Source organism: Labeo rohita, chromosome 22 (genome assembly GCF_022985175.1).
Source record: "Labeo rohita strain BAU-BD-2019 chromosome 22, IGBB_LRoh.1.0, whole genome shotgun sequence".
Lineage (NCBI taxonomy): Eukaryota > Metazoa > Chordata > Actinopteri > Cypriniformes > Cyprinidae > Labeo > Labeo rohita.
Genome location: NC_066890.1, coordinates 30976991 through 31003339, shown reverse-complemented (window position 1 = coordinate 31003339; position 26349 = coordinate 30976991). Strand labels below are relative to the sequence as shown.

General features: G+C 37.3%; 2 protein-coding genes across 3 annotated transcripts in view; both read left to right on the top strand.

Annotated features, from left to right (window-relative positions):
• yjefn3 (YjeF N-terminal domain containing 3) overlaps positions 1-1953 on the top strand; it is a 46636-nt gene extending 44683 nt beyond the window's left edge. The window contains exon 6 of the mRNA XM_051095293.1: positions 1742-1953. Coding sequence (XP_050951250.1) covers positions 1742-1938 — 197 coding nt within the window. The 3' untranslated portion in view covers positions 1939-1953. The remainder of the gene's footprint in view (positions 1-1741) is intronic.
• On the top strand, positions 1941-26224 carry cilp2 (cartilage intermediate layer protein 2). 2 transcript variants are annotated; one of them, XM_051095279.1, is made up of 10 exons: positions 1941-2049; positions 16314-16409; positions 16946-17215; positions 17327-17509; positions 19526-19678; positions 19768-20085; positions 20171-20279; positions 20361-20518; positions 21736-24164; positions 24250-26224. In XM_051095279.1, the coding sequence occupies exons 3-9, from the start codon at positions 17065-17067 to the stop codon at positions 24150-24152; spliced, it is 3489 nt and encodes a 1162-aa protein (XP_050951236.1). In that variant the 5' UTR covers positions 1941-2049; positions 16314-16409; positions 16946-17064; the 3' UTR covers positions 24153-24164; positions 24250-26224. The 2 variants fall into 2 exon arrangements, with proteins under 2 accessions (XP_050951236.1, XP_050951235.1); XM_051095278.1 differs by lacking the exon at positions 1941-2049 and adding an exon at positions 7614-8520.
• The last annotated feature ends 125 nt before the right edge of the window (positions 26225-26349 follow it).

Here is a 26349-nt window from a genome sequence, read left to right as displayed (position 1 = left end):
TGAAGCCCAGCGTCCATTGACTTCAATGCGGCTGCTTTGAACGTTTTTTTTCAGTGCTTTGAAACTAGACGGTCATTGGATAAACGCTGCGATTATGTCCCGCCCACGGACGCTCAGCGTCTCTGGGGGTGAATGAGGAGCAAATGAGGAGTGGGCTGGCCTGGACTCCGAGCTTCTGCGTGATGATTGGAGGGTCTGTCGAAAGATTGCATCTCCTTTTGACTGACAGCGATTTTGTACTATAAGGAATCGCTGAAGCTATTCGCGCACAGTCCCATCGCGGATTTCTCAAGTTCAGTCGAAATAAAAACTGCTGCAACCTATTTCTTTATATTTGCTTGGCGAAATTGCTTGATTTTCATCATACATTTCACACAATTATACACCACATTCCTTGTTTCACTTTTACAGAGTTTAATATTTTTTTTAGATCGTTCATTCATTCATTCATGTTAATATTTAATGTAGTAATCAATATATATATATATAGATTACTACATTAAATATTAACATGGAGGATGACTATAAATTAATATATATATATATATATATATATATATATATATATATATAGTAATCTTGAAAAATTTTAACATAACATAATGAAACCTTATATTTCTATTAAAATACTTTATAAATAAATAAATAAATAAATCTCCATAATAACCTTATTTAAATTGCAAAATATTTATACTATATAGTAGCATCTGACTAAAAGAAAAAATACATCATATTTTGCATAATAAAACTAAAGCTTTTTTTTTTTTTTACGATTGTTTGCATTGTGACTTACTTATGACAATAAGGCACATTCTTGTGAATAAATAAATAGACAATTTTATGATGTAGGCTGAAAATGAGCTTCCCCTATTTGACAGACCAGTAGCCGCCACTGTTTTGTAAGTATGCAAAATAGTCATTATATTATCAAGAAATGGATTACTAAAACTTTCAAGGCTAATAGCTACTAGCCACCTAATTACGTAGAATAAAGGTCTTTGCACACTGAGTCCAGAATTCTCGCCCAGAATTTTTGCAGGTTAAAAAATAAATACAACCTCACGTTGTGTCAGTCACGTTTACACACTACGAATACTAAAGAAACAAAACAAAAACAAACACATTCAAAAATTTTGGACTTAGTGTGCAATGACCTTAAGTCAAACTGAACACTAGCCTTTAAAACAATAAAAGATACATTTTGATACATTTTTGTAAGTATGCAAAATAGTCGTCATATTATTTAGAAATGGATTACTAACATGTTCAAGGCTACTAGCTACAAAATGCCATAGAAGTCAAACTGAAACTAGGTTAAAATAAAATAAATAAATGTTGTTCATACATTTTTGTAAGTTTGCGAAATGGGTTACTAACACTTCAAAACAGTTTCGAGTGATGAAATCTGATTTAGCAGCCAGTTTTTCTGATAAATGAGCTGACCAGAGACCTGAATGTGCAAATGTGTTGCACCCGAAGTGTTTGCAAAACAGACAAATGATCAAACTAATGAAAACAGCCATTATGTCATCGGGAGACCGTATTTGAAAACTGCATCTGATGGCTGACACGTTGCAATTTTTGTACTCTTTCCACATGACAGTCGTGTGATGAATGATCTCCACGAGCCAGTTTTCCACATCTAATCTGGAACAATATAGAAAAATTGCTGTTTTAGTTAACAACCAGTGGCTTGTTATGGTGAGAAAGGATTCACTCTTTCTGTCTTTCTTTCCTGAAGGTTGGGATGTTGACGAACCCGCCAAAGATGGGATAAATCCAGAAGTTCTCATTTCTCTGACAGCTCCCAAAAAGTGCGCAACGGGTTTCTCGGGAAAGCATTTTCTGGCGGGACGATTCCTGCCCTATGACATTCAGAAAAAATATGAACTTAATCTGCCAGAATTCCCCGGCACGGAATGTGTTATAGAACTGTAGCCATTTATACAGACCTGTATTTTGAATAACAAGGATGTTTTTCCCCTTTTGTATTTTATAGATTGTTCTGTGGCATTCAGTTACTGACAAATATGACTTTGGATAGTTAAGGTGAGTCTTCTGTGGAAGCTTGTTTCTATTACGGGATGGAAAAAAAAGTAACTGCGACTGAATCCCAAAAATCACTTTTTTTTTTTTACATTTCTAGTGTATATCTCATAATTTGGCAGTATAAATTTGCAATTCTGAGAAAAAAGTTTGAATTATAGGATATAACTCCAGAATTCTGACTGACGTTCTCACAGTTTCGAGTTTACACCATGCAATTCAAATTTTTTTAAATTAGAAATTGCGACATTTTACCTCACAATTTCTTTTTTTTTCTTGGAATTCTGAATATATATCTTACAGTTTGGTAGTATAAATTTACAGTTCTGAGAAAAAAGTCTGAATTATAAGATAAGCCGCTTTTCCACTGTCGTGCCGAACGGTTCTTATAACGGTCAGGTACGGTTCCAGTTGTGTTTCCAAATGAGTCTGGTACGGCACGGCACGATTACAAACTGTTCTCGGCCCGGAATTCTCGGCACGGATAGACAACCGTGCCAAACCGTGCTCATAGAATGTGTGTGCTAAGCGAAAGCGCGCTGTATGATCAAACAGCCAAGTAAACAGCTGCTACGCTGCGTTCATAGCTCATGCATTAATACTCTCAATAAATGTGTTAGTTTGTCTCCGTTGGCATGCATATCCCCTCAGCATTTGTTGGTAACGTTATACCTGTCGTCGCCTTCTGTTTATTTTATTTTTTGCGTTGTTTATAGTTGTGTCCTTTTTTTCTGTTATTTAACGAAGTCCCAAAAACAGAAATATCTGATCATATCTCTGTTTATATTACAATTGCGTTACCAAGGCAACGACTAAGGCATTTGTATTTACATTCCAAAGAGTTCCGTTATCGGCACCACAGTGGAAAATGAAACCGTATCTGTGCTGACTGTCCCGGATCGGCAAGGAACGGAACGGTTAAGCGAAGAGAACGGTTCGGCCCGATAGTGGAAAAGCGGCTATATAACCTCCGAATTCTGACTGACATTCTCAGTTTTGAGTTTACAGCATGCAATTTGATTTTTTTAAATTAGAAATTAGAATTTGCGACATTTTACCTCACAATTCTGACTTTTGTCTTGAAATTCTGAGTATATATCTTACAGTTTGGTAGTATAAACTTGCAGTTCTAAGAAAGAAGTCAGAATTACAAGATATAAACTCTGACGTTCTCGCACTCTCAAGTTCACATCACACAATTCTTTTTCTCTTTTTCTCAGAATTCTGACTTTATATCTTGCAATTCTGATTTTTTTGGAATTAAAAATTAGAAATTGTGACTTTTTATTTCACTATTCTGACCTTTTTTCTTGAAATTCTGAGTATATATCTCGCAATTTGATAGTATAAACTTCAGAAAAAAGTCAGAATTACAAGATATAAACTCAGAATTCTGACTGATGTTCTCGCACTTTCGACTTTACATTTTGCTGTTTGTTTTAAAAATAATAATTTGCGACATTTTACCTCACAATTCTGACTTTTGTCTTGAAATTCTGAGTATATATATCTCACAATTTGTTAGTAAAAACTCGCAATTCTGAGAAAAAGTAGAATTACAATTATTATTTCGAGCTTACAACACACAGTTCTTTTTTTCAGAATTCTGACTTTAGATATTGCAAAAGTGTTTTTTTTTTTATTAAAAAATTAAAAAATTCAATTTACAACTTAACATTTGTGAAATTTGGCAGTATAAACTCGCAATTCAGAGGAAAAAAAAGTCAGAATAATAAAATATAAACTCAGAATTCTGACTGACGTTCAGAGTTTCAGAATTTTGCAATTGTTTTTTTTTTTTGAATTAAAAATTACAAATGGTAACTTTTTATTTCACTATTCAGATTATTTTTCCTGAAATTCTGAATATAAACTCAGAATTCTGACTGACGTTTTCGCACTTTCGAGTTTACATCATGCAATTCTGACAATTTTTCTGAGAATTCAGTCTTTACATCTTGCAAAAGTGTTTTTTTTTTTTTTTTTTTAATTAAAAATTGTATCTCATGAATCTGACCTTTTTTCTAGAAATAAGTATATATCTTACAATTTGGCAGTATAAACTCAAATTTTAAATTTGAAAAAAAAAAAAACTTGAGTTTTCTTCTCGCACTTCTTTTTCTCAGAATTCTGACTTTACATCTTGCAATTTAGTTTTTTTAAATAAAAAAATAATTCACAATTTATGACTTTTTATTTTATGATTCTTTTGGCAGTATAAACTCACAATTCTGAGAAAAAAGTCATAATTACAAGATACAAACTCAAAGAATTTTGACTGATGTTCTCGCACTTTCACGTTTACATCACACAATTCTGACGTTTAATCAAAATTCTGACTTTACATCTTGCAATTCTTTTTTGAAATTAAAAAATTTAAATTAGAATTTGCAACGTTTTATCTCACAATTCAGACTTTTTTCTCGCAAATGTGAACTGTGACTTTTCTTCTCAGACTTGTTTATCTCACAATTGCAAGTTATAAAACTCAGAATTCTGACTGACGTTCTCACACTTTCGATTTTACATCTTGCAATGTGTTTTTTTTAAATTAAAAATTAAAAATAATAATTTGTGACATTTTACCTCACAATTCTGACTTTATTCTTGAAATTCTGACTATATATCTCACAATTTGTTAGTATAAACTCGCAATTCTGAGAAAAAAGTCAGAATTACAAAATATTATTTCAAGCTTACATCACGCAATTCTTTTTCTCTTTTTCTCAGAATTCTGACTTTAGATATTGCAAAAGTGTTTTTTATTTTATTTTATTTTATCTCATGAATCTGACTTTTTTCTAGAAATTCTGAGTAAATATCTCTTAATTTGACAGTATAGACTCAAATGTAAAAAAAAAAAAAAAAAAACTGCTCACACTTTTGGGTTTCAGAATTATTTTTCTCAGAATCCTGACTTTACATCTTGCAATTCTTTTTTTTTAATTATTAAAAATTTGAAATTGTAACTTTTTATTTTACTATTCTGACTTTTTTTCCTAAAATTCTGAGTATATATTTTGCAATTTGCTAGTATAAACTTGAAATTCTGAGAAAAAAGTCAGAATTACAAGATATAAACTCAGAATTGTGACTGACGTTCTCGTACTTTCGAGTTTACATTACAGAATTGTGAGTTTATCTCACGATTGCGAGTTATAAACTCGAAGTCTATTTTAATCTCACAATTCTCACTTTTTTCCCTCAGAATTTGCTAGAAAATAGTCTGAATTGTGAGATAAAAAGTCGCAGTTGACTTTTTTTATTATTATTTTATCTTGTGGCGGACTCAAACTTCCATAGTGTTCAGTCTTAAGAGATGGATTTAAAGTTATTTATTCAATTTAGCAAATTTTCAACATTTACGTCAAACTGTTGAGTTCCCAAAATCACCAATATACAGTTTTGTTAAATACATAAGTCTTTTTAATGTTGGATATATTCAAAGTGCATTACCCTGATAGTGCCTCCAGTCTAATGTGCACGACACCTACAAACCCAATGCATTTCTGCTGGAATCTTTCTCTGATACGAATTTATTCATCTGTACTTTTTTGGAAAGGTTGTATAGTATAATAACAATCCCAGGCTGTAAATCATTTTGTTTTTACTATAAATTGCTCAATGTACATGTGTTTTATTAGTTCTTATAGGTTGAATGAATAAATTATCTATGTAAAAACCGAGTTTATTCATTTAAAGTCGGGTGTTTAAAGAAACGTTGGATGTTCAAAACCCACGGATGTTATTATTTAGCCAAACCTTGGAAAAAGTGCTTCACTGGCCAATATTTGGGAACAAGAGGTAGCTACGATATTCTTTAGACCATACAGTATATTATTTCTTCCCAGAGATTTATTCAAAAGTCAGGAAAAGGCGTGGGTGATATAAAGGAATGTTTCTTTCTAAAGCAACAGCAGTTACAATACGTGGACAGAAATATAGCATCGCTAATGCATTATAGGCCATTTCAGGACATTGTGTGAACTCGGATATATCTATCAAAATGTGGATGTGAACTCATCCGGAGATCATATTTCTGAGTCTGCCAATAAACATTTTACATTTCTGTCCACCCCCCTGAAGGCCCAAAAGTATGTTTATTGTCTTTAAACGTGCATAGAGAGCTTCACAAATCTAACCGGCGAAAGAAGCCATATGCACTCAATATGGTAACAAAGGAAAATATGAAAATCTGTTTAGACTGCAAACGAATTGGGGGAAATATTTTGGTCTGTGCTTTTCTTTGCAAATTTGGCTGCTTATTCTGTTTTGATACCGCAAATCCCTGTAATCTACGATCTTTCTGATGTCTGATTCTTTTTTTAGTTTTTAGACTCATTTATTGAAATATTTGTTGTGCTTGTCAAAGCTTTCAAAACAGCTGTGTAAAAATGACTCGTTTTGTACACGGATTGGCGAGTGAACGCGTGTTCCCGGCATGGATATGCTGGTTATTCATGATCCTAGACAGTGGAACAGGACTGCACATGTAGCATGCATGGGAAAATTTCCAAATGGTTAAACACAATTGCCTTTGCTCATGAACCATGAGTTAGACTTTAACAATAGTGTGGTTTAAAAACCATATTCCAGTCTTTTATCAAACACAATTGAAAATGACATTAAAAAAGTATGCATGATATCAGTCTAATATCTATCATTTTGCAGACTCTTTGAAGATTATGCATTCATTTCATCTTGATTTGACATATTTTCTCTCATCTAACATGCCCTCAAAGCAATAATTCACCCATATTTTTAAATTTACTTATTTTCAGGTCGTTCAAGATGTATGAGTTTGTTTTACTGGAAAAAATGTGGAGAAATGTAACTTTATATCACTTGCTCCGCAATGGATCATCCGCTGTGAATGGGTGCCGTCAGAATGAGAGTCCAAACAGCTGATAAAAACATCACAACGATCCACAAGTAATCCACACCACTCCAGTCTTGTGAAGCGAAAAATTGTGTGTTCGTAAGAAACCCTTTAAACATGCTTCTGGCCAAAATATGTGATCCTGAACCACAAAATGAGTCATAAGGGTACTGAAAGCTGAATAAATAAGCTTTCCATTTATGTCTTTCCATTCGTTAGGACAGGACAATATTTGGCTGAGATACGTCTAAATATTGAGATAATCTAAATATGAGAAATTCGCCTTTATGAAGTTCTTAGCAATGCATATTACTAATCAAAAATTAAGTTTTGATATATTTACGGTAGTAAATTTACAAAATATCTTCACGGAACATGATCTTTACTTAATATCCTAATGATTTTCGGCATAAAAGAAAAATCTATAATTTTGACCCAAATGTATTGTTGGCTATTTCTACAAACAAACCAGTGCTACTTAAGAGGTCACATATGCTTGCATAATTTATAATAACTCTTCCTCTAGCAAAACAATCCACTAACATATTTGTTTAGAACAGTGGACTGTTTTTCGTTTGATCTATGCATATTTCTCTCCTGATTCAGATTTTTTTTTTTTACTAAACAATGCAACATTTTGGATTAGCACAAGATATTAATTAATAGACTGGAGTCGTGCGGATGTTTTTATCAGATGTTTAGACTCTCATTCTGACGGCACCCATTCACTGCAAAGCATCCATTGATGAGCAACATGCGTAATGCTAAATTCCTCCAAATCTGTTCTGATAAAGAATAAGTTTTCATTTTTGGATTGAATCATTCCTTTTAAAAAAAAAGACACACTTCAGCTTAAAACAATGCAAAATTGTTATTATGGGTCACTATCTGTGACAGGTTGAAATTTTTAACCTTTTGGCTGTTTACAACTCGCTTTGAACACAACAGGTGTGTCACATTACAGTCATTATACTGTTTGCTGAGTCCCTGAATGCTGGACAAACATTCCTGCAATAGCTGCATATGAGTGAAATAAGAAAAATCCACAGGGAAATAAACAAATTTTTAAACATTCAGTTCATCTGCTGTCACCACATTAACATCTTCACTTGTGGCTGGTATGATATAACGAGCCAGGACATAATAAAACACACAATGTGATTTATTGTCCTGGCTAAACACCCAAATCACTGGTAATCCAGCGTATCTTGATTAAAAACACAAACATAACATTTTTCTGATGCAACATTCGCCTTTCTCCTACATCTGTGTGTCTGTTGGAATGATATAAGAACACAGATGTTAGCGCAATAGCCAATGGCGATCAGGAGGGGGCTGGTCTGGACCACTTTCCACTCCATCCTGTCTTTTAAAACTCTGGGAAGTTCACGAAACTATCAGACTTGATTTTGAAGAACGGGAGGAAACCAATTCATTGGTCAAGCCACTCAAGAACTTGAGAAACTTTTTCGGGGCGCGTCTGAAATTTATTTCGTGTTACCAGCAGCTGCCCATCAGTGGCTGTGGCACTATGTGGGACTTCACTGTCGTGACGTTGGTGCTGTCTGCCGTCTTTGTTGTGTCTCTGGCACAAGGTAATATAATTTAAATAATCTCATAAATGCCCTCATTAGAACATGCAAGCATGTTATTCATTATGTAACAGTTTGGATACAGCTGTCAGCACGTAAGGGAAAAAACACTGAGAGCTTGTTTGTTTGTGAGCGCTTGATCAGCTTAGATGACTGGAGGAGGAGTGAGGTTAAGTAAAGCACACTGTTTTAGCTTACAGATCTGCTTCTGTTTACCTCAGTGCTATGAAAGTAGGGTTTTTACTAATTATGTACATTTAAAAAGAAGGTGATGACTGTGAATCTGCTCCAGCTGTTATTTACTGCAGTAAGCAACTGCACTGGTTGAAGTGGAAATATTGTAATTCATAATAATTCGAGCCTTATGTGAAATATTAAAGGTGTCACAAAGCAGCGCTATTTCGGATCATTCCCAAATGTGGTCGTATTGGAAAGTAAAATAGGCTGTGACTGTCTTGGAATTCCTTATTTGACTGACTGCCTGTCATGAATACTGGGAAAATGCCCACCAACCCAGACTTAAGTTTGGGGCAGCACCGATTCATCCGTCTCTATTCCATTCACTGTCACTCCATCACATCTCCGGTGCACCTCAACCTCTCCACGGAATTTATTACCTGTTTCCCAACGCGTAGACAGCCGGCACGGAAAATAGCGCCTGACATTGCTAAGGTCTAAGTCAAGGCTTTTAAAACCCTTTAGGACTAAAACTCGGTTTTAAATAACCAGATGTCGCTCAGTCATCCGGTAATGAGCTGCAAGCCCGCGCGTCCGTGCCAGTTTCATCCAGGGCACGGCGAAGCCATTTTCAACGCTCCAAAGTAAATACTGCCACTCTCTAATCTGCTCCATTCAAACGATTCATTCTCCAGATGTTTCACTTCGCTCTGAAGTTCAGCTGCCCGGTACATCGATCTCTGTTGCTTTGATGTGAAAAAGAGGGTGGAAAGAGGGATCAAAGGTAATGTGCGAGAGGTTACACATCTCAATTTCACTCTTTTCCGTAAGTGGCCGCTACTTGACCGTTAACTCAAAGTTTAAAAACGAACCCCTCTGACTAAATTCTGATTGGACGCGCTGATTTCGCGAAATGATTGTTTATACAATGACAAATATTAACAAACACACCTATTTATTAATCTTTAGTGTCCTCTGCCGTTGTGCTGTTGCTGCCCATTTATATTTATAACGTTTAGTCGTCAATTCTTGAGTTTGACCATGATTTGACTCCTCTTTACACCCGGGAAAATCACTAAAGGCACAACAAATATGTGACCGTAGACCACGAAACCAGTCATAAGGGTCTTTTTTATTTAATTGAGATTTATACATTATCTGAAAGCTGAATAAACAAGCTTTCCGTTTGTTAGGATAGGACAATATTTGGCGGAGGTACAACTATCTGAGGGTGCAAACAAATCTAAATATTGAGAAAAGTGCCTTTAAAGTTGTCCAAATAAAGATTGTAACACTGCATATTACTAATCAAAAATTAAGTTTCGATATATTAACAGTAGGAAATTTATAAAATATCTTAATGGAACACGATCTTTACTTAATATCCTAATGATTTTGACCCATACAATGTATTTTTGATTATTGCTACAAATATACCCATGCTACTTAAGACTGGTTTTGTGGTCCAGGGTCACAAATGAGCTTTTAATTAATGTATGGTTTGTTAGAATAGGACAATATTTGGCTGAGATACAACTATTTGAAAATCTAGAATCTGAGGGTGCAAAAAATCTAAATATTGAGAAAATCGCCTTTAAAGTTGTCCAAATAAAGTCCTTAGCAATGCATATTACTAAGCAAAAATTAAGTTTTGATATATTTATGGTAGTAAATTTACAAAATATCTTCATGGAACATGATCTTTACTTAATATCCTAATGATTTTTGGCATAAAAGAATACAATATATTGTACAATATTGGTTTTGTGTTCCAGGGTCACAAACATGTTCACTCCAGAAGCAACATAAAGACATTAATGTAAGACTTTGTCTTTAATACTCATTTATTAAGCCTGAAAATAGTGAAAAATACAGCACAGAGATGTTTTTAAAAGCAATACTAGTTTTATATTGTTTTAAGAACTTTTAGGTATTCTATTAATTAAACTAGTTTTCATAAAATGACTAATTGAAGTTTTTTAAGTCAGCAAAATTACTCTTTTCCAAACATTAGTGTATTCTACATTAAAGCTGACGCTTAAGATCAACTTTTTAAGGATGGAACAGTTCAAAGACAAGGAAAACCAAACCAGATCGTTTCAAACACACACAAATCTGGCTCGGGTTTCATTATTATGCAGTGACAATGAAGCAGTTCAGTTTAGAATAATGGAGCACAGATGCATCCCGCTTTACAGTCTATGGAACAGTCGTTGTCTCGCAATCTTCCTCTCAACCCAATCAGACAGAGCTCACCATCATCTTCCATTCGAGCACACCTCAGCCAGGACAAGTGCCAGATGCACGAAACTACTTCCACATGTTTGCCGACGCAGGATAAACACACAGACAAAACCACTTTGGCGCTCTCATTTGCATTCATTAAAACACGATGGGATGTGGAATGCAATTTTGAGACCACTGCCCGGGCACACTGCCTTCCTAAATGAAATGCCTCTGATTTCAAACAAATCCCTACTTGTTAGCAACCTCGTATACTGCTATAAAGCCATCACAGTGTTTAACACTCGCCCTAATATATACGAGTATGTGGGTTAGCACTATAGCGCTTTGTCAAGGGATTACATAACATGGCAAAAACAATTTCCTTTTCGGATAAACATGAGGAAAAACCTTTAGAAAGGATAACGCCAGCTAAGTTTTGTCATGTTTAACTTTTTATTTAGACGGCAGAGGCCGAAAAATGATTCTCGTATAAGAAGCATGTGCACTAACCAGCTTTGACGTAGCTCTTTTATTAAAGCTCAACCCTCACATGTATTTTGATTAGCTTCTGGCTTGGGTAGCAATGCTCCAAATGCACATTAAAAGAGGGAATGTCTTATTAAAAGGCCACAGACTGTTTGTGTGAATGGATTAATTGTCTGAGTATGGCTATTGGACACTGTGCAGACTTTACGAGGTGACGCGAGAAGTCCTAAAAGGGTAATGATACTCCACTTTATATTGTGGGGTAAAACCCCTGGCAATAAGATAGGTACAAATAATCACAGAATTGCTGTACTAAGTTTAAATGACCCTTTTGTGCGAGAGCCATCCCCCAAAATAAACTTGGCACGAGTGCTTTGTTATGGGAGGGCAGGGTGTCAGTCTATGTTGGGGAGACACTGATATATAGCCAGTTGTATATTTTTAGGTGTTGTTAACTTAAAGTTTCCACTTCGAAGTAAATATTTTTTTACACACCTGATCCTAATAATGCACTGTTACTGGGTATGGATATTACAAAGTTCCACTGAGGTCATGGACGGGCAGTTCTTCTGTCTTGGAATAAAGCAGACTGAAGTATGTGATGTGGTTATTGCTAATTACATTGGTGGCCTTAGTAGGTGTTACAAACGGTTAGCGTTCAAGATTTTAGAAAACTTTGGGTTAAAGCCATAGGTTATGCAAGTAGATGAATGCAGATGTTTGGTACACAAGCACCCAACTTGATTCAGTTTCAGGCATTCACGAACAGTCTAGTTCTATGTTCAGTTTTCTCTTTCTAAGGCCCTGAGAATGCACATTTATTATATTAAATTTTCAAGCTTTTTAAAGTTGGGTGTACACTAGCAGTCAAAAGTTTTTGAACAGTAAGATTTTTAATGTTTTTTAAAATCTCGTCTGCTCACCAAGCCTGCATTTATTTGATCTAAAGTACAACAAAAACAGTAAAATTTTGAAATATTTTTACTATTTCAAGTAACTGTTCTCTATTTAAATATATTTTAAAATGTAATTTATTCATGTGATCAAAGCTACATTTTTAGCATCATTACTTTAGTCTTCAAGTGTCACATGATCACGATCACTATAATACACTGATTTGCTGGAGTAATGATGCTAAAAATTCAGCTTTGAAATCAAAGGAATAGATTACATTTATTAAAATATATTCAAATAGAAATCCGTTTCTAAAAAATATTTCAAAATGTTACTGCTTTTGCTGTACTTTGAATCAAATAAATGCAGAAGAGACATTAAAACATTTTATAAAAAACATTAAAAATCTTACTGTTCAAAAACTTTTGACTCATAGTGTATTCTGATTGGCTGTCAATGAGTTGACATTTCATTATTTAGAAAAACTGTTCTGAAAGTGATTCCAACTATATCGTTCTCCGTGTTGTTATTGTTACAGCTGTATTATGGGCTTAGCTATTCTCATTGAATTAGAACAAATTAGTTATGTATATTATTATAGTTATTGTCCTTGGTGTAAACAACCTTTTACTATCATGGCGAAGCACCAGTTTGAAGAGAATCTAGCTAGCTACCTGGATAAACAATGCTGCCTTCATGTGATGTTGTAAATTTCCTGTTTCCCACTTATGAAGTTGTGATTATGAGCTTGTCGCATTCAAGTGCTTTGTTGTCAGAAAGAATAAACTGTAGCATCCTATTGGTTGACAATCATTTAAACATTCACTGTGCTAGATACTTTGCTTTCTGACGATTCTGGAATTTTCGGTCAAATACATGCCTATTTCACTGTTTATAAAACATACAATATGTACTATTGCCATAAATACACACTACTTTACGTGATGTAGTTGTTGTGGAAAAAAATAAAAACTACAAAAGTTTAGACAAGGTGATGTAGTTGTGTAAAATATAAAAACTACACATTTTGGCGTCAAGACAAGGTGCTGTAGTTGTTATGAATAAAACTAAAAATGACACATTTTTAGCGACAAGTTGATGTAGTTGTGGTGGATAAAACTAATAAAAAATAGCACTAACAGCAGCAATTGTTGTCACTTTAACCATTTTTGAAGTTTATGGCCTGCTCAACTCGGAAACATGGGTATCAAAATGGTGCGTTCACGCCATGTCGTAATTACCATGCTTATGAGATTGTAAGCAACTTGTAAAAAGCAATCCCGATCGTAATTACAACTTGTGAACTGGAAATTTTTCGTAGAGCTACAACTTGTACCACCTGACCACCTCAGATTCATTTAAGCACTATGTTTAAGCACTGATAGTCCAAGGATGTGAACAGCTCCAAGTAGAACATCACGTGTTGTCATTTCGAAATTACAGTAAAAACGACATAGCGTGAATGCAGCAAAATTATCTCAGTTTCCCAGTAGTAAATACGACTTGAGAGACCTTTCACATCCAATTTCCGATTAAGCAACTCATATTTACGATAATTCTGATACCACAAACAGCAGCATAAGAATTTGTCGCTAACAGTTAAATGAACTTTATTGCCCCCTTGAGTATGGAGGTTTGCCAGTAACACCAAAACGCATGTAAATATCTACAATGTTGAAACGCCTTTCTTTAATCATTATTTTTGACTAATTTTCTAGTTAAAACTACTTAAAAATCTTCAAACAATTTGCATTTGTGAAGTTCCATAGTCTTTTGGTCTTTATTCTTGGCATAGTAGTGACAAATTGCAAGGAAAATGCTAAGGTCTACACTAGTGTTGTCAAAAGTACCGACGTCGGTACTGAAATTTTGATAATGTGACGATGCCAACATTTCCTGTGAACATTTGAAAGCTGCGTCTATTAACGGGTCTGATATGATCCACTACACAATGGCGAATCAGAGGGGTTTAAAAACCCACTCAACAGCGCTCAAAATGCTAGTGGGAAATGCTGGTATCTTCACTATTTAAAAATGTAATTTTTCTTGCCTAAATGTTGGTACTTTTGACAACACTAGTCTGTATATAAGCCCCGTTCAGACTGTCAGCCCAAATCTGATTCAAATCCAATCATATTTTAATAGTCTGAACAGCAACGAAAACTACATGAAATCCAGTTTGTGCAAATCCGTTTCGAGCTATATTTATAAGTAGTTTGGAATCCTATTTCTGGACATCTGTTTCAGTCTGTAAAATGTAAACACATCAGATGTTTTTGTAGAAAACATTATGAACGTCTTTGCACAAACAAGCTGTGTTGTTGCAAACTGCAAGTTCAATATATAGTAGTCAACGTTTGAAGTGGATCAAAACCTTTCATCAAAGTTGCCCTAAAACCAAAACAATTCCCGTTCTTGTCTTAGGACAACTCTGATGAACTTTTTTGATCCACTTCAAATGTTGACTACTGTATACTGCTAGTATACGCGCTTCTTTGAGTTCTGAAACCAGCGGAGATGGCAGCACGAAGCATCTGCATTGCAAACTGCATTGTTGTTGTTGTTTTTAGCATAGGCGAAAGAGCACTTATGGACACACAAATCGGACATGAACAGTTGGGATACACTGTGTGGACAGTCAGTTATTCCATAATCAGATTCCATCCGGATATGCACAAAATCGGATTTGGGCTGACAGTCTGAACGAGGCTTTAATGTAATGATCTTCAAGTCTAAATCGCCATCTAAACGCTTTGTTTTGTCATTTACTGAAAGGGGGAAACTTCATGACCAAGAAAAGCATAGTGACACACAATAACCAAAAACTATGTATGGATTGTAGAATAGTGACACCATGCCTCTAAACTCAGCAGGCCACTCAAGATAAGTGTATAAATGACATCTCATATTCCAAAATCTGTACTTTGGGAATGACACTCTTTCAGGTGAACCTACAAGGTAAATCATTGCAGTATAGGAGAGGGATATAATAACAGTAATGGTGGCTTGGAGTAAGTCCTGCAGAGCTTCTACGGTGACTGACAAGTTTGCCGTAGATAAGCGCTTCAGTGTGTGAGCGTCGAGTAATGCCAGTAACATTTCACTGTCAAGACACTGTGCTGTTTCTACTTGAGGATGTTAGGTTTGGCTACATCTGCGGGACACGTCACCTTTGGAAAAAAACTGATGACATTGGTGAATGAATCCCTCGGTCTGTGATTTTCCTTATCACAGCACAGCATAAGCAAGCTCTGGAAAGTGGTTCAGGGATTTACCTTATGCGAGCAGGACAGTTTGCACAAAGCACAGGAGGCACACTGTCCTCTGTCTGGGAAGTGGGAGTGCATCTTTTGGTAATGTCTCATCTAGAAAGCATGAGACGCCATGTGTTTGTTACCATTACTTCTCCTTTGGGGCCCTGGCTAGTAAGTGTCTCCAGATTAGTTTGAGAATTGATGCAGGGGATCAGGCCATCGTGCGTGCTCCATATGTGTGCACCATCTCCTGATGTGACCAGACAGAACGGAAACACATACAGTGAAGACATGGACCAAATGTGTCCTCCTGAGGCCAATCGTGAGATCAGATAACAGGTGCTAACTCAAAACTGGTTGGACATGGTTCAGAAGCGCTGTAGACACCGATGGATGCAAAGCTGATAAAAGTAGGCCACTTGGACTCCGGTGGCACCAATGCACAAAAAAGTCAGTACTTAAATATTGAATGTCTTTTGCACACATTCCATTTACCGCAAAGCCAAGCAGGAGTTTCCAATCACATTCACAGACGCGTCTGCAACCGTAGGAGCGTGCAAGGAATAAGTTGTTCTGATCTATTACATTGCAAATTATATTACACTGTAATAGATCAAACAAATTCTGTGTCCAACTTTTTAAGACCGAATTTACTTAGTCCCCAGGGAGGTCAGTGTTTCTTCAAGATTTAGTTGCAGTCAACGATTCATTGGTAGCACCTTTCTTGAGTGCGCTGTAATAAAGTTTGCGTTCCCACAGGACCCATCTGGGACAGCTCACATCTTCGGAGGTTAAACAAAACGGACAGGAACAGAAAGCTGCCTTACAACAGCCTCGTGGAGCCACAGACCACAGGTAGTTATAGATATTTTAACATGCTCTCTTTATGCAATCAAATAATTTGTGGTGTCCTACTTGATCCAAACCACATCGTGGATCTCTTTGTTGTTGAAAAATGTGATGTAATGATTTCTGGAGTCATCCGTCTTCATTAAATGTGAGCTCTAATGATGAAGGCATATAGCCACTGCAGTGCTGAAGCAATAAGACATTGACTCATTGAGGTGTAAATGAGCTTACACATGTTCTTTATTGGAACAAGAGAATAAATTGTCTCTTAGACAATTCAGGCAGCTCTTTTTGCCTTAATGTCATTCAATTCATACCTCCTGAGGGATTGCTCAACATTAAGCAACAAGTAAGGAACTTTTGTGGGACACGGATAGTTAATGTGATGCAGAAAGCAGGACTAATCTCTTGGAGCAAACCCAGCAAACTGGGCAGAAATTTGACGTAATCTGGAAACTCTTGTTCTTCATCTCTGGGTCATTGGCAAGAGCATGCTGTTCTTGTAAAACATCTTACTCTGATCTTTGTTTTGTGTACCCCAGGCGTAACCGAATGGACATCCTGGTTCAATATTGACCATCCGGGAGGAAATGGTGACTACGAGAGGCTAGAAGCCATTCGCTTTTACTACCGGGAACGGGTCTGCTCACGACCTGTAGCCATGGAGGCCCGTACCACGGACTGGGTTGCAGCTGCGGATACGGGGGAGGTGGTCCATTCCAGTCTGGAGAAGGGCTTCTGGTGCATCAATAAGGAACAGCCATCAGGTCGCAGCTGCTCCAACTACCATGTGCGATTCCAGTGTCCACCAGGTACAATTAGTCACGAGACAATCCATCAAAGTGCAGAAGTGTATTCCATATGGAGGCATATGCATTTTAACATATGAGCGTGCTAGAGTCTTCTTTGTTTTGTTACTTAAGTCCACTCGTACTGGACCGACTGGAGTGAATGGACGCCTTGCTCGGCCACCGCCTGTAACGATGTTGGCATCCAAGTCCGGCAGAGGAAATGCATGAGCACGCAACCTCTTCCACTGCTGCTTTCGCCTGTCTGCGTGGGGCCTCACATCGAACGGAGAGAGTGTTCAACCCCACCATGTGAAGGTAAATAAGAAACAAATACGAATTTGGAGACAATAAACTTACATTTCACTGATACTGCCTACCCTTCATTGCCAGGTTTTACTAGCGCCTCTCCCAAAAACCATTTAAATCTACCAAAAATGGTTTTCATTTGGTTTAATATGGCTTAGCTGATCTCCAAATATGGCTAGTCAACCAGCCAAAGGGTCTCAAAAGCTCATTGTGTGCCCTTTATCACATTTCGGAATTACCTAATTCATTTTGACTCTTGAACTCAGAATTGAGGCTTATTTTCCACTCATGATTCTCAAGAGCGATCACATCCCGCTGACATTTACATGATACATGTGGTGCCCAATTAGCTGGCTGAACCCAAACACGTTTCTGTGTGTACAGAGCTTTGTTGTCTTTGATCATGAAAATCAATGTAATCACACTGGCAAAGGATGTCAGAATGCAGTCTGACATTTCGGCACACACGCATATACGTGCCATTCTATGGAATTGGTGCAAACTGCTGTCCCACAAACAAACAAACAAAAAAAAAACACATTTAAAAAGCATTTAAATATTCAAATCTTAAAGTCTTTTATTATCTATTGAAACCCACAGTAATATTTAAAATATCAGTAAGCTTAATCATCATTTAGTGGGTACTTTCAATTGGGAGGTGGCTGTCCTGAACCCTAACTCCTAAATTTCATTATGAAATCATTTTTTCATGTTATTCAGTTGTTTTTAAAAATCATTTTTAAAAAAGTGAAGTTAAAAAATATAGATTTTATATTTTCTTTGTAACTTATGAAACTTTATGTAAAATAAATATGTGTCACGGATTTTCATGTCACTACCGAAGCAGTGTATGTTTTAGTCTACTGGCTGAGACTGATTTTAACTACACCCCTACATTTATGATCAGGAAATATTCCTGTGTCACTCTCTCTCATAGCTACATGGTGAATAGATAGGTGCCATCATTTTGAGGTAAATGTGTTCAAAAGTATGAAAAGTCTGTGTGTAAGTTTAAAGAAAGTCACTACCGAACACCATTTTTCCATAATTAAACACATAGTTATTCCATAACATTTAATTTTATATGTGTACAACTGTTCAGAACTGTGCTAGCTAATTATGTGCTAATTAACATCTTTGAGCTACATTCAGAAGTATCTAAAATTGTCACTACCGAAACATTTGATGAAGTTTCGGTAATGACATCTGTGTCTTTTTTGGGTGTTACACCATAAAATTGTCACAAAAGGAACCATAATCCATTATTTGGGGGAAATAAACAAAATTTTAGTACAGATATGCAATTGTTTAGTATTTTATTATGTTTTAGTAGTGTTTTACTGTGGTTTAAAATTCTGTAATATGATGTGGTTGCTACCAAAGCATTACTACCGAAAATGTGCTTTCACTACCGAAACATGGAATGTTTTGTCAAAAATAAAGTGTACCGAATGATCAACTAAGATGTTATGATAGTGTTTGGTTCAATGTATATTCAAACTAATGAATCCTTAAGTTTGAAATCAGTACGATTAACTTTTTGTTTTTTACAAAGAAAAGTTGGATTCAAAATACAACAAATCTCATGAATCACACTTGAAATACTGTTAAAATTGTAACTGTTATTGATTTACCTTTTAAACTTTATAATAAAAAGTTTACAAAAAAAGTTTTTAATAAAAAAAAAAAAATCTTAATTGGTCAGTAGAACCCTTCTTATTAAATTATATATTATTGTGTTTTAGTAGTGACAAGTTTGGGAATAGGACAAATATTCCAAAACTTTCTGGAAACACAATATGAGAAGTAACAGCACAATTACAAGAAATGTGTACCTTGGATATTATACAGTTTGCATACATACAAAATTTGTGGGAAAAGACATTTTTTTCTCTGACTTTGGACCAGTTCTGTAGAATGGCCCAAATAAGCCTATATTTAAATATTAAAATACCACAATCTGAAAACTTGCCACAGTGATTGTTAATTAACCACTATTTCTTCCCAAATCTCACATTTAAACAGCTGTGTGGAGCAAATGGGGTTCATGGAGTGCTTGCTCAGTGACCTGTGGGAAAGGTCGCAAGACAAGACGTAGGACATGTCACAGATCTTCTACTAAGATTCAGTGTACAGGACGACCAGTGGACGTCCAAAAGTGTGAAAATCCATGTCCAGGTATTGTGCGTTACAAAACACGCAATCTCTAAAAAAAAACAGAAGATTTTTTGCTCCAGTCAAATCAAAACACCGTTTTATTTTTACAGTGGCATGCAAACGTGTCTGTCCCGGGGGACGTCCCAGTACCGACTGCAACTACTGTATCTGTGATGGACAAATACTACATGGGGAGGTCTTCAGTATTACGGGAGTCCCAGTGCCAAACGCCACGGTGGCTCTGGCTAGCCAAGCCAAGGTCGTCCGTGCCCACACTGATGCCAAGGGTCAGTTTAAGATTGATGGACTGTGCACCAGCCCACAGACCAGAGTGGTTATTAAAAAGGATAAATTTGCACCTGTTACACTCCCCGTTTCCAACAATAGCACTGATGAACTTTGGGTACGGGCTATTTTACGGTCCTCAGGTAAGGAAAAGAAGAAAACATTGGATATATGATCCCACATTGATAATTTCATGCACTGTTGGTTTCACCATTTTACGTCTTACAGAAAAGCCTTACATTGAGAAGCATCCAGAAGACAAAGTGCGTTATGAGGGACAACGTGCAACCCTTTGCTGTAGAGCAATAGGATCACCAAAACCTGACAAATATTACTGGTAAAAAACAAAACGTTTCTATATCGCTTTTCTGACAAATGCCGTCTTTTAGTTACAAAAATTAATTTGTTCAATCCTAAGGTACCACAATGGAACCTTACTGAATCGCACAATATACAAGTACGACGAAGATTTGATATTGCGGGACCTGAAACCAGAGCAGTCAGGGCAATATCACTGCAAAGCAACTAGTCTGACAGGCAGCATCAAGTCTACTTCAGCCGTCCTAACTGTTTTCGGTAAGTCCAAACCATTTTACCAGTCAACAGGGATCATTATAGGATTTTTGCAAAATGTCCCCAAAGAAGAAAAATAACCCCATTAAATATTGAGGTCTCCAACGAAACATAAAAGTCTATAATGTCTAGTGACATGTGCGGTACAGTATTTTATTATGTTTAAGTTGGTAGAAATTACCACTCTCTAAACAAGGAGTGACTGGCAAGAAGTCATGGTGGGCAGACTAAAATCCTTAAATCCTACCCGCTCTCCATATTAAAGTGAAATCCAAGCTTGTCAATAAATTCCGTTTTTTCATCCTCAGACAAGTATGTATTTCCACATTTGCACACACAACTACACATTGTGAGAAATTCCCATGATGCTTGTTATCCAAGATATAGATTGTCGGAAATAGTCTGCCGAAGCGTGTGTTAAAGCAATCAGCCCTAGACTTTGTCTGAGGGATCTCTTTGCTTCTTAATCATTTTGGCATATGAAATGTGCTTTGCTGAATCAAACACTAGCACCTGTCACAGCAGGGTTCTTAATGGAGGATGATTAATGTGTTTTGTATTCACTCTTGCATTTAAACAACAGCTACGGGAGAAAAGTTTTCCATAAATTAAATTTCATCAACCTCAAATAAGATTACATGGTTGCTCTCTCCAATAAATGTCATTTTAAAGGAAACACAGTGCCATTATAAACAAATGATCAGCATTTACAGTAGTGTGGTAATGTGACAATATTGACTGCAGTCATTAATATGGTGACACAATGGAAAGGAAAGGACATGACATTTGGCCAAGTATGGTGTTGCTCTGCATTTAACCCATCCAAGTGCACACACTCAGCAGTGAACTTAGTGAACAGTTAGGGGTTCGATGCCTTGCTCAAGTGCTCAAGGGTCTCACCTCAGTCATCGTATTGAGGGTGGAGATGAGGCTGGACATTCACTCCCCCCACCTACAATCCCTGCCCGTACCAAGACTCAAACCCGCAACCTTTGGGTTACAAATCTCTAACCATTAGGTGTCCACGACTGTCCACGATCATAAGTTTTAGACAGGACCAATACTTTGGCAAGTCATTAGACTTCCTTCTCAGGGTTCCAAGTACAGTGACCCAGTTGCAATTTGTTCACAGTGATCTAGTGAAATATGTATTTCTACATCAATTTTACTTGTATTCTTTGAAAATGTAGCACACTGAAATCACGTTTTGTATTTTACAGCTAAAGGAACACCAGCATGCAACGCAACACCTGAAACTCATCTGATCAAATTGCCACTGGACTGCAAGCAGCCTGGAACAGACTCCAAGTTTTACAATGCAGGTCGCTGTCCACACAACAAATGCCCTGGGTCATTGGACTTTGACATGCGCTGCAGGGATGGATCTGGCTTCTGCTGTGGGGTCAAACAAATGGATGCCAGAGAGATCAACTGTGGCCGTTACATCCTGCCTATTAAGGTTGTGAGTGAGTGTGGCTGCCAGACTTGTGTGGAACCCAAAGTTCTTGTACGGGGCAGGGTGGTGGCAGCAGACAATTTTGAACCCCTGCGCTTTGGACACATTTACATAGGGAAGGAACGGATAGGCACCACAGGATACCAGGGTGGATTCACAATCCAGGTGTCTCCAGATACACAGCGTCTTGTGATAAACTTTGTGGACCCTTCTGAGAAGTTCATTGACACAATCAAGGTGTTTATCTTTGACAAGAGAGGAGGCGCGGTCTATCATGACGTAAAAGTGATGAGGAAGCAGGAACCTATTGATATCAACGCGGCAGAAAGCAATACCATTTACCTAGGTGAAATCAAAGACGAGGACCCCATCGGTCAACTGGTCATACCTCCAAACTCCTTCCATAAAAACACAGGGGAGGTTTATGAAGGGACCGTCAAGGCCAGCGTCACGTTCCTTGACCCACGCAACATTACTATGGCTGCTGCCGCTCCTGGTGATCTCAACTTTGTAGACAACGAAGGAGACATGTTACCTCTCAGGACATATGGAATGTTTTCAGTAGATTTCCGAGATGAGGCAAACCAGGAGGTTCTAGGAGCCGGCGAAGTCCAAGTTCTCCTTGACACGGAGCATGTAAAAATGCAGGAGCACATCCCTACTATGAAACTCTGGTCCCTCAATCCCGATACAGGCATTTGGGAGGAGGAGAGTAACTTTCAACCCAAGCAAACCACCGTTGCTGGCAGCGGGAGGAACAAACGAGAGGAGCGCACTTTCCTGATAGGAAATATGGAAATCAGGGAACGTAGGTTGTTCAATCTCGATGTGCCTGAGAATCGTCGCTGCTATGTCAAAGTGAGGGCGTACATGAGTGACAAGTTCCTGCCCAACGAGCAACTAGAAGGAGTGGTGATAAACTTGATAAACCTGGAGCCCAAACCTGGCTACTCGTCAAATCCGAGGGCTTGGGGACGATTTGATAGTGTGATAACAGGACCAAACGGTGCTTGTCTTCCAGCTTTTTGTGATGCTCAGAGGCCGGACGCATACACGGCTTACGTCACAGCTATAATGGGAGGTGAGGAACTGGAAGCAGCCCCCTCAATGCCAAAGATGAATCCAAACATTATTGGTGTGTCCCAGCCATATTTAGGGAAGTTAGATTACCAGCGCTCCGATCATGAGGATCCAGCACTTAAGAAAACAGCTTTCCGAATCAACCTTGCCAAACCAAACCCGAACAATTTTGATGAAACGAACGGACCAATCTATCCATATCAGAATTTAATTGCATGTGAAAACGCACCAGTTGATGCCAACCACTTCCGTTTCTTCCGTGTCGAAAAAGATAAATATGAGTACAATGTAGTACCCTTTGAAGAGAGTGACCTCACGTCTTGGACTGGAGACTATCTTTCCTGGTGGCCAAATCCACAGGAGTTCAGGGCTTGCTACATCAAAGTTAAGATTCATGGAGCTACAGAAATCATGGTAAGGTCAAGAAACCTTGGCGGCACTCATCCTCAGACAAGAGGTCAGCTGTATGGCATTAGAGACATTCGTAGTACCCGCGACTTGCACCATCCGAACACCTCTGCTGCTTGTCTTGAGTTCAAGTGCAGCGGGATGCTCTTTGATCAAGGTATTGTAGACAGGTCACTAATTTCTATCATCCCACAAGGTAACTGCCGTCGAGTAGGCACCAACGGTCTCCTGCAAGAGTATCTGATAAAGCATCCTCCTGTTTCTCAAAACAATGAGTCTCATGCATTTAACATGCTAGCTCCTGTTGATCCACTTGGACACAACTATGGAATATACACCGTCACAGACCAGAACCCACGTGTTGCCAAAGAGATTGCCATTGGCCGCTGCTTTGATGGCACTTCAGACGGTTTTTCTAGGGAGATGAAGTCAGATTCTGGAGTGGCACTGACGTTCAGCTGCCCTAAAAGAACTGTGAATCGGGAGAGCTTATTCCAGCGCTTGCAAACAAATCCTGGCCTAACACTAACACAGATGGCACGAGAGATGAGGGAGTCCCAGGGACTGCAAGTCAGAAGAGGGTCAACCCAAATGGTGGCCTACCCCTTTGGCCAACAGGGCAGTAGCCAAAACCGCAGAGCCACGAACACTAACAGAAGGAGACCTGCTACAAGGACAGAACCAAGGCAGTAGATCTTTCTTCAGGTCAGTTCTCAGAGTGCATATTTTTAAAAAAAATAATCTCAAGATGTTGATACAAATCAAGTGTATGTTTTCCATCCTCTTGCAGGTCTTTTGGGTTGAAGAGAGTGAGGGAAAAAGACTCAAAAAACCTGCTATTGAAATCCCAAACTTGGCCAGCCGGGTGATACTGGATTCTGTGTCCTAACAGAGCAAAATCCTCACCTGATTTATCCGAACACATTTAAACTCTTTCTACTTGTGTATGGAAAACTGTCCTCTCATACTTCCTCAAAGTTTACTTCATTGTTTCAGACATTTATTTCTAATGATTAGGCCAAATACTCTACAAGGCCCTTACAGACTGACGTCATTTATTTATTTTAAATGTCAAAACTTGCTTATGTGGAGTGTCCTACTTTTAGATTCATTTTCTCTAATTGATTAGTGTCTTCCATTGATGATAGGCTAAATAGGTGAAGTCTGTATGGGCTGAGGTCAAGTGGGACAGCTGCTAATCCTCTTTCATCAACAACATATTCTACTCTACGGGACAAAACCCAAGGCAGCAAAGATGCTCGTTCTGTCTCGTCTCCTTTTCCACCTCACCATTCCAGTTGTGATTTGGCCAACTACTGGTCTGACCAAGGCATGACTGACCCCAGCCAAGAACAGCATCCCTTAACGGATCGCCATGTAGACTAAACAAACCTGTGGTGAGACAAAGAATATTATAATGGCCCTAAACTCAAACGCAATTTAATGTTTTTCGAAATACGCTCTTCATCGTTTTGTTCATATGGCTGGCCTAAATAAAAGCTTTCTTTAGATATGAAATTCAACTTTTACAGTACATCTCAGTGTATGATGTCTAGATCTTAGGGTAAACTGATTGTATTTTGTTTCTTGTTTCTGTTTGTCTCCTAAAGTGCAATATTGTGTTCCAATAATGACTTGAGAGTCCTGACAAAAAACGTCCAATGTTATGAGCCAATCAATCAAAGGTCCGTTGGACTATTCCCTTGGTAACTGCATATCTGAATTTCAAATTGCATAGCACTTGTTTATTTTAAACCTAACCCTAATGAATATAAACTTGCTAATCCTATTCAACATCCTCTCATATAGCAAACTGACAATGCAACATAAATGCAGTTGCAGTATTTTAACTCCACCCTAAAGTAACAAAAATCCAATTGTGTGATTTCAACAATTAATGGACCATAAAAAAAACATGTGGACCTGCATGAGCTGGACAACTGAGGTACATTTTGTAGGTGGCATTGCAAATAGGATTTCATTATGGTAATTCTAATTTAATGTCTAATCCCTGATGCTTTGACTATTCTGTATTGGTTCAAAGCAGAAAGTTAATTGAGTTGAGGGATTACAGTGCATGCTTTAATAGATAATGGTGCAAAAGTTTATTTTGTCTGTGTGCCATTACCAGGACAACAGTTTTTTACAGTTGTGGCTGACTAGAATCATAAGGAAACAAGAATTTTGAACTGTAAAACACATTGCTGTATGCCAAGTACACACTTAAAGTGATTGAAAACCATTGAGTCATTGAGTCGTACATTTGTAACTTGAATAACTTTAAACTTTTGTAATTTTGTAATATATCCACTTAAAGTAACCTTTGGTTTTAAGCATATATATACTGTACATTTCTATTTTAGAGGCAAGATGGACTTAGATATTGGATGAATATGGTGCTAAAAAATGGTTGGCCTCCAGTTAGCTCTCAAAAGTGTTTGTCCTCGCTTCAACTGTCTGGCTGGTCTCAGGGAGACTACAACTTTTCCAGGAATATCCTCTGGCAAAATGCGCATTGATAACTCTACCACTACAATACAAAGTGAGAATACAATAGTTGCATCCGCGCTCTTGGAAATCTCTTTTCATGCTTGCTTCAAAAACATTTTACATGAAACAAATCCTGAAAATCTATGCAAATCATATTGTAACTTATACTGCATGAAACTTGCCATCTTGCAATCTCGAAAGCCAGTTTTATGTGTAAATTGTGGATTACAATTTTACCAGAATGTAAATAAAGATCTCTTGTAAACATGTTCTGTTGAATCTGGTTTTATTCCATTAAACTTAAAATAATGAAGTTGTTCACAAAAAATTAAACAGAAATCATAGCACAAATTTATCACACATCATTTTTTAAAACAATCTTTACAATAATAAAACTGAA

Excerpts from the sequence above, each read along its gene's own strand:
- cilp2 (XM_051095278.1), top strand. The coding sequence starts at position 8,457 with ATGTGGGACTTCACTGTCGTGACGTTGGTGCTGTCTGCCGTCTTTGTT. Across the intron at positions 17,510-19,525 it reads TTCAACCCCACCATGTGAAG|CTGTGTGGAGCAAATGGGGT; the intron begins GTAAATAAGAAA and ends ACATTTAAACAG. Across the intron at positions 19,679-19,767 it reads GTGTGAAAATCCATGTCCAG|TGGCATGCAAACGTGTCTGT; the intron begins GTATTGTGCGTT and ends TTATTTTTACAG.